Genomic DNA, 9,251 nt, shown 5'->3' with positions numbered 1-9,251 from the left:
AACAATTGGCAGACTATAACTTATAAAGGGATCCAGGATCCATCCGGTCGCATTTGAAAGGAGATCAAACCCATGCACCACAGTATCCAACATTACAGTGCTCAGCATAGGTCTAAACAAATTTGCTAGGGTTTTTTTTTCTCCCCTTTGATGTGCAAGCCCACTGCTTGTAAGGGAGTGGAATCGAAACAATTGGCAGACAAAAGGCAGAGAGGATCCTTCCATATTCTCCTTTCTCTGGGGCAATCTGTTTAGTGACATTAACCCCTGAGCACATATTTCCCAGGCTCATGAATAGACTTTAGGACTTCTCCAAGATCCCGCTGCATACGGGATGAGAGCCCCTTTAGAACTTGTAATTACCTCTATGCAGGGGAGAGAGAAAGAGAGAGGGAGAGAGAGAGAGAGAAAACAAAATCCACGCCAGATGTGAAGAACTCCCGCCAAACATGCCTGAAAGATTGCCAGTTTAAATTGGAGAATAAAAAAAAAATCCTCATCTTTTTGTGTTAGGATTATGTTTGGGCTTGTCTGTCAACATGTGTTTTTTTGACAAAAATGGACTGTAGACATGAAAAGTGTATTTTTGCATTATTTATTAATCAAACACCAGGCAATCACCCAGTTTTTTTTTCTTGAAAACACAAGCAAGAAAACATATAAAAGACAACTTTGGTATAATGTACAAAACTAAACCTTTTGATAGAAAGTATACTTTATAGCAAAAACTCCTATAAATCATCTTTTCTGTATGTACACATTGTTTAACACCCAAATCCAAATGTTGGAATAGGTAGTTGTTTTAATTGAGCCATCTAAGGGCTCTCTGTTCCATAAAACGAAACAAAAACGTTGTTCGAGGTCCTGAAGCATTAAAAGTCCCAGGTTGGATCCTCATATAGCAGCCGGCAGTCCCACAGTTCCTGGTTTTCGTTGCATCCACTAACTTGCCAAGGAGGCGCTACCAGGGACGCCAGACAGCCTCGCCGCTGTCCGAGCCAGGGCTCACTCCCACCGGGCTGACTGCCTGGGACCCCCCGGAGAACGACGTCATACCGTGGACTGGCGACGCGGCGGTGGGTGCCGAAGGCCCGTTGACCGCCAAGGGCAGCCCCGCGTTCGCATACAGGGGTATAACCGGGGCTGTGGCGGCTGCAAACGCGGGGTTGGGGATCAAGAACGCAAACTGTCCATCGGACGCCGGCACCAGTTGAAAGCCGCCGAACACCTTCGGGGAGGCTGCCTCCGCCGGGCTGAGTTTGGAGGCCATGGCGGGGCTGATGGGCAGGGTGGAGGGGAGTTGCACGTGGAGGGGTTGGCCCAGGTGGGCCTGCTGGGGGGAACTTTGCTGCTGCTGCGGATAGTTGATGGCCATCATCTGACCCATGCAGCTGGACAAGTGGTTGAGCAGCCTGGACCTCACCTCCACGTTCACCCCCTCGGAGGTGGACAGGAAGCGGGTGACTTCATTCATGCACTCGTTGAATCCGGCTCTGTATTTGCCGAGGACGCTGGCGTCTGGAGAGAGAGCTGCTGAAGAAAGGAGGAAACAACATTAGTGATGCATTCACTCTTAAACCATTAAGTTTAATATTTTTGGAGTAAACTGTGTAAAAACTGAGAACAGCTCAAAATAGGGCAGCTAGACTTACTCTTGATTGTTCTTATAGATCGAGTGTGGACCGAATGCATTCTTGTCTTAGCTGGCTGAAGGTTATTCATAGATTATCTAACAGTTTATTGTTATTTATTCAAAACATTATTCAGAACAAGTACCCTATACAGCTCCTTTTAAGCAGATGCCGATGTTCACCACTATAGTACCAAAGCTTTAACTCAAGGTCTACTTGCATTACCACGACCAAGAACTAAGTTAATGAAAAGCACAGCATTTCATTATGGAGTACTCTTCATTTAAATATTAGGACTATTCCCAGTAAAACAAGCATTAAGGAAACATGTAAAGTCACTTTTTAGACTTAAGAATTTCTCTTTCATGTTATCAGTTTGAGAACTTTTTTTTTTCTCTCTTTTTCTATTTCCTTTCTTTTATTGTAACTGGATTTGTGTATATTCTGTAACTGGATCTGTGTACTGTTATGTTTATTTTATTATTTTGAGAATCCTCATTTTCTTTTTCCTTTCTTTTATTTGTAACTGGATCTGTGTATGTTTTGTAACTGGATCTGTGTATTATTATTTTACTTTGAACTTTTGAAAGGGACCCCAGGAAGACTAGCCCTAATGGGGATACTCAATAAACAACAAACAATAAACAATAAACAGGAAGTGAAAATATATGTGAGTAATTGCCACAAAACAGAAAAGGGGGTAGGATTCAATACACTCTGCTTCTTCCTATCAACCGGGCGGTATAGCTCGGCCGTGCCAGCAACTTGAGGGTTCCAGGTTCGATCCCCGCTTCTGCCATCCTAGTCACTGGGCAAGACGCTCCCAGTGCCACCCACACTGGTTTAAATGTAACTTAGATATTGGGTTTCACTATGCAAAGCACTTTGAGTCACTAGAGAAAAGCGCTATATAAGTATAATTCACTTCACTTCCTACCACATTTCAAACATGCTGAGAAGAGAAACTGGGAAATTCTGTACGCAAGTTCAAAATAAACGTAAACAATAAACCATAACTTGCTTTAAAAGCCCTAATTCCTAATCATAATCACATTTGACTCAACTTACCACTCATTTGGACGCGCTGCAGGTTCCTCAGGTGTTTCACTGTCATCTCCAGGATGTCTGCCTTCTCCAGCTTGGAGTGTCTGGAGCTCTGCAGAGGAGCATGCTTAAGTTTAACGCTGATCCAATTTCATTATTTATATTTTCTCAACGACCAATCAAGCTTACATCTTTCTTAAGTGCGTCAAGGATGAGCGTTTTGAGCTGACCGAGGCTTTCGTTGATTCTTGCTCTGCGCCTTTTTTCCATGATGGGCTTGGATGACTGCAAAGGGGGAAGAAAAAGTGTTTTAAAAAATGATAAAAGTTCTTATAATAATATATAATTAATGCACAGGTTGCATGTGAAAAATGAGTGTTATTTACCTTTCTATGCTCACTGGCGTTTTTTGGCTTGTCTGGGGTGTGCGATCCGTTCGCAGGGGCGCCAGCCATTGGGGATCCGGTCTGCTTTTCCATAGTATCAGCCGGCATGGTCGTGGGTGGAAATATAGACAACGCGTGGAAAAAAAATCAATAAATCCTCTCAGGAAAAAAAAAAAAAAAAAAATGAATGGCGGTCCAGCAAAAATAATGATTTCCTGTTATCAGTGTGTCGAGTCGCGAGGTTGTCCGCGTCTTCACTTGTGCCGCCGACACGCGCCACGGATCTACTTATAGGCGGCGCGCGTGCTCCCACTTCGTGTGAAACCCTCTCTGCATTCTTTCCCACACTCCGCTCAGCCAATGGGGGCGCGGCTCGGCCCGCTGGGCGCGAGGCCGGCCGCTGATTGGCCAACGCTCTGCGGGCCGTCAGTCACGCGCTGCTCAATCAGCCCCGCGGGGAAGGACAACACAAGCAGGGCGAGCGGCTGTGCGGCAGGCTCGGGGAGGTGGCGAGGATAAGCCGGGGGAATGCGCTTGGATGTTTGCCTTCAACTTTAACTACAAAAAAATAAAATAATAAATAATTAAAAAAAAAAAAAAAAAAAAAAAAAAGTAGTCGGCTTGTGGAACAAAAATACCTTTATCAGTATGTTATATGTTTGTTATATAAAAAATATATATATTTATATATTAAAAAAAAAAATATATATATATATATATATATATATATATATATATATACACACCCAAACACACTTTCAGCAAAACCGGTTTCGCCTTAAGTACACAACTTTTATTTTTTACGACTACTTCCGGGCGTGCGGCGTCGTGTGATGGCACGCGAGAAGCTTTCTCAAGCAGCACGCACTCAGCCAATGGCGTGCGACCACGTTATGCAAATGAGGCACACAGGACACTCCCATTGGCTCCCCTAAAAGCCCTCCCCCCTCCCCCCTCCCGCTCACCCCCACGTATATCAATCATCCCGGAGAGCGGGGGCGCAGGAAAAGAAAAAAAAAAAAAAAAGAAAAAAGGGAGGGGAAGGGTGAGAGGAAGGAGGGTGGTGCGGTGTGCCACGAGACTTGGATATACTTGTTGCACGCGCCGGTGCGAGCACATTTAAATATAGTCGGAAATATTCCAAGTCTTAGTACAAAAGTGTGCAAAACTACAAAAAAAAAATGTTATTTTCGTGTACATCAACTTGTGTACAAAAATGCACACATATATGTATACATAAACATATATACACGTCTATACACACATATCTACACAAACACACACATATATACACATTCTGTATATACATATGTGCACATATGTACAGATATACACATACATAAACATATATTTGCATATATATATATATATATATATATACAGTATGTATATATACATATATTTGTTGCACGTGCCGATAAATGTAGTCACGAGGAGACGAATATTCAAAGTCTTTATACAAAAGCGTGCAAAACTACAAAAAAAGTTCTTGTCGTGTACATCAATTTTCCATAAGGTGTACAAAAACGCACACATATACACACATATATGTATACATATATACATATATATACACACGTATATACACATGTACACATATATACACATATGCACATATATACACATACATAAACATACATTATTATATATGTATATATATATATACATACTGTATACAGGTAAAAGCCAGTAAATTAGAATATTTTGAAAAACTTGATTTATTTCAGTAATTGCATTCAAAAGGTGTAACTTAAATAAATGGGTTGTACTTGTATAGCGCTTTTCTACCTTCAAGGTACTCAAAGCGCTTTGACACTACTTCCACATTTACCTATTCACACACACATTCACACACTGATGGAGGGAGCTGCCATGCAAGGCACTACCAGCACCCATCAGGAGCAAGGGTGAAGTGTCTTGCTCAGGACACAACGGACATGACAAGGTTGGTACTAGGTGGGGATTGAACCAGGGACCCTCGGGTCGCGCACGGCCACTCTTCCACTGCGCCACGCCGTCCCTAACCATGCAAATTTTGCATTTCCTTTGGAAATCGAGGTCCCTGAGTCTGGAGGAAGACAGGAGAGGCACAGGATCCACGTTGCCTGAAGTCTAGTGTAAAGTTTCCACCATCAGTGATGGTTTGGGGTGCCATGTCATCTGCTGGTGTCGGTCCACTCTGTTTCCTGAGATCCAGGGTCAACGCAGCCGTCTACCAGCAAGTTTTAGAGCACTTCATGCTTCCTGCTGCTGACCTGCTCTATGGAGATGGAGATTTCAAGTTCCAACAGGACTTGGCGCCTGCACACAGCGCAAAATCTACCCGTGCCTGGTTTACGGACCATGGTATTTCTGTTCTAAATTGGCCCGCCAACTCCCCTGACCTTAGCCCCATAGAAAGTCTGTGGGGTATTGTGAAAAGGAAGATGCAGAATGCCAGACCCAAAAACGCAGAAGAGTTGAAGGCCACTATCAGAGCAACCTGGGCTCTCATAACACCTGAGCAGTGCCAGAAACTCATCGACTCCATGCCACGCCGCATTAACGCAGTAATTGAGGCAAAAGGAGCTCCAACCAAGTATTGAGTATTGTACATGCTCATATTTTTCATTTTCATACTTTTCAGTTGGCCAACATTTCTAAAAATCCCTTTTTTGTATTAGCCTTAAGTAATATTCTAATTTTGTGACACACGGAATTTTGGATTTTCATTTGTTGCCACTTCAAATCATCAAAATTAAATGAAATAAACATTTGAATGCATCAGTCTGTGTGCAATGAATAAATATAATGTACAAGTTACACCTTTTGAATGCAATTACTGAAATAAATCAAGTTTTTCAAAATATTCTAATTTACTGGCTTTTACCTGTATACACATACATACATACCAATACTAGCACATTTAAGTATAGTCACGAGGAGACGAATATTCAAAGTCTTTATACAAAAACGTGCAAAACTGCAAAAAAAGTTATTGTCGTACATCAACTTTCCATGAGGTGTACACAAACGCACACATATACACACAAATATGTATAAATAAACATATATACATATATACACACATATATACACGTACTGTATGTACATATGTACACATATATACGGGTATACACATAAATGCACATTCATAAACATACATATTTATATACATATATATACACATACAGTATGTATATATACACATATATACATATACATATACATGTTGCACGCGCCGATACTAGCACATTTAAACATAGTCACAAGGAGACGAATATTCAAAGTCTTTATACAAAAGCGTGCAAAACTACAAAAAAGTTATTGTCGTGTACATCAACTTTCCATAAAGTGTACAAAAACGCACACATATACACACATACATGTATACATAATCATATATATGTATATATATATATATATATATATATATATATATATATATTTATTTATATATATATATATATTTATATATATATATATATATATATATATATATATATATATATACACACATTTCTACATAAACACACACACACACATATATATACCCATACTGTATATACATATGTACACATATATACACATATATACAAATACATAAACATATATATTTATATACATATACAGTATGTATATATATACATATACATGTTGCACGCGCCGATACTAGCACATTTAAGTATAGACACGAGGAGACGAATATTCAGTCTTTATACAAAAGCGTGCAAAACTGCAAAAAAATTATTGTCGTGTACATCAACTTTCCATAAGGTGTACAAAAACGCACACATATACACACATATATGTATAAATAAACATATATACATATATACACACATTTATACAAGTACTGTATATACATATGTACACATATATACGGATATACACATATATGCACATTCATAAACATACATATTTATATACATATATATATACATATACAGTATGTATATATACACACGTATATACATATACATATACATGTTGCACGCGCCGATACTAGCACATTCAAACAGTCACAAGGAGACGAATATTCAAAGTCTTTATACAAAAGCGTGCAAAACTACAAAAAAAGTTATTGTCGTGTACATCAACTTTCCATAAGGTGTACAAAAACGCACACATATACACACATACATGTATACATAAACATATATATATATATACACACATATCTACACAAACACACACACACATATATACACATTCTGTATATACATATGTATACATATATACACACATATATACAAATACATAAACATATATATTTATATACATATACAGTATGTATATATACACATATATACATATACATATACATGTTGCACGCGCCGATACTAGCACATTTAAACATAGTCACAAGGAGACGAATATTCAAAGTCTTTATACAAAAGCGTTCAAAACTACAAAAAAAGTTATTGTCGTGTACATCAACTTTCCATAATGTGTACAAAAACACACACATATACACACATACATGTATACATAAACATATATACATATATATACACACATATCTACACAAACACACACACATATATACACATACTGTATATACATATGGACACATATATACACACATATATACAAATACATAAACATATATATTTATATACATATACATTATGTATGTATACACATATATACATATACATGTTGCACGCGCCGATACTAGCACATTTAAACATAGTCTCAAGGAGAGGAATATTCAAAGTATTTTTACAAAAGCGTGCAAAACTACAAAAAAAGTTATTGTCGTGTACATCAACTTTCCACAAGGTGTACAAAACGCACACATATACACACATACATGTATACATAAACATATATACATATATACACACATATCTACACAAACACACACACATATATACACATACAGTATATACATATGTACACATACAGTATATACACATATATACAAATACATAAACATATGTATTATATACATATACAGTATGTATGTATACACATATATACATATACATGTTGCACGCGCCGATACTAGCACATTTAAACATAGTCACGAGGTGACAAATATTTAAAGTCTTTATACAAAAGCGTGCAAAACTACAAAAAAAGTTATTGTCGTGTACATCAACTTTCCATAAGGTGTACAAAAACGCACAATTATACACACATATGTGCATACATAAACATATATACATATATACACACATATCTACACAAACACACACACAAATATATACACACTGTATATACATATGTACACATATATACAGATATATAAACATACATACACATACATAAACATATATATTTATATACATATTTATACATATAAAGTATGTATATATACACATATATACTATTTACATATACATGTAGTCACGAGGAGACAAATATTCTAAGTATTTATACAAAATCGTGCAAAACTACAAAAAAGTTATTGTCATGTACATCAACTTTCCATAAGGTGTACAAAAACGATACTGCATCACTCTAAAATCAGATATTTAGAGTAAAGAGTACTGTATATGCTTTCCTTTAAAGTTTCTGCAAGATTTGTGTTTAGGGAAAAGTATTTTTTTTGTGACAAAGGTCTGCCTTGGGTTTGATCTCCACCTAGCGACCACTGTGTACAATTAATCTGCCCTAACGTGGCATGTTGATATTGTATGCATTCATATTGATCTCTCTGAGTCTGGTAAAGCAGTTAATTTACTTGATATCAATTTAATGAAATAAGAAGTAAATAATAGTTTTTCTGAGGCGCGTGAGAGAGGCTAGAAAATGTTCTCCATGTTGACCACAAGGTGGCGTTTCTGCACGCAATCATGCTCAAGGATCATTTATATGGGCTTTAACAAATACATACATCAAATTGCCTACTATTATTGTGTAAATGAATGCACGCACCTATGCATATACATTGTTGAGGATAAATTGACTCAAAACCAAGTAAGGACGCAAAACTCAACTTGAGTTGAAAAGTACACAAAACTTAATTAAAAACAATTATACAGATATGTGTTGCAATTTGTAGCATCATATTATAGGATTATATATATATATTATTAATATCCTGTTCATATACAGAAAGCAAAATGTACACACAGCTAACTACCAAACACAAGTATTCTCCTTGTTGTAACACACACACACACACACACACACACACACACACACACACACACACACACACACACACACACACACACACACACACACACACACACACACA

At 37.7% G+C, this 9,251-nt stretch overlaps 1 protein-coding gene across 2 annotated transcripts; it reads right to left on the bottom strand.

The window, feature by feature from the left end:
• Positions 1–594: 594 nt before the first annotated feature.
• Positions 595–3,606, bottom strand: her9 (hairy-related 9). Of its 2 annotated transcripts, none has more exons than XM_061977088.1 (4): positions 3,062–3,606; positions 2,865–2,960; positions 2,700–2,787; positions 595–1,530 (listed from the first exon to the last, which is right to left on the bottom strand). In XM_061977088.1, exons 1-4 carry the CDS (start codon positions 3,167–3,169, stop codon positions 962–964), a joined length of 861 nt encoding a protein of 286 aa, XP_061833072.1. In that variant the 5' UTR covers positions 3,170–3,606; the 3' UTR covers positions 595–961. The 2 variants fall into 2 exon arrangements, with proteins under 2 accessions (XP_061833072.1, XP_061833064.1); XM_061977080.2 differs by having other exon boundaries at positions 595–1,533; positions 3,062–3,596.
• Between the last annotated feature and the right edge of the window lie 5,645 nt (positions 3,607–9,251).

This window comes from Nerophis lumbriciformis, linkage group LG01 (genome assembly GCF_033978685.3).
Source record: "Nerophis lumbriciformis linkage group LG01, RoL_Nlum_v2.1, whole genome shotgun sequence".
Classification (NCBI taxonomy): domain Eukaryota; kingdom Metazoa; phylum Chordata; class Actinopteri; order Syngnathiformes; family Syngnathidae; genus Nerophis; species Nerophis lumbriciformis.
Note: the sequence above shows the minus strand (reverse complement) of the source record. Positions and strands in the feature narration are given on the sequence as shown.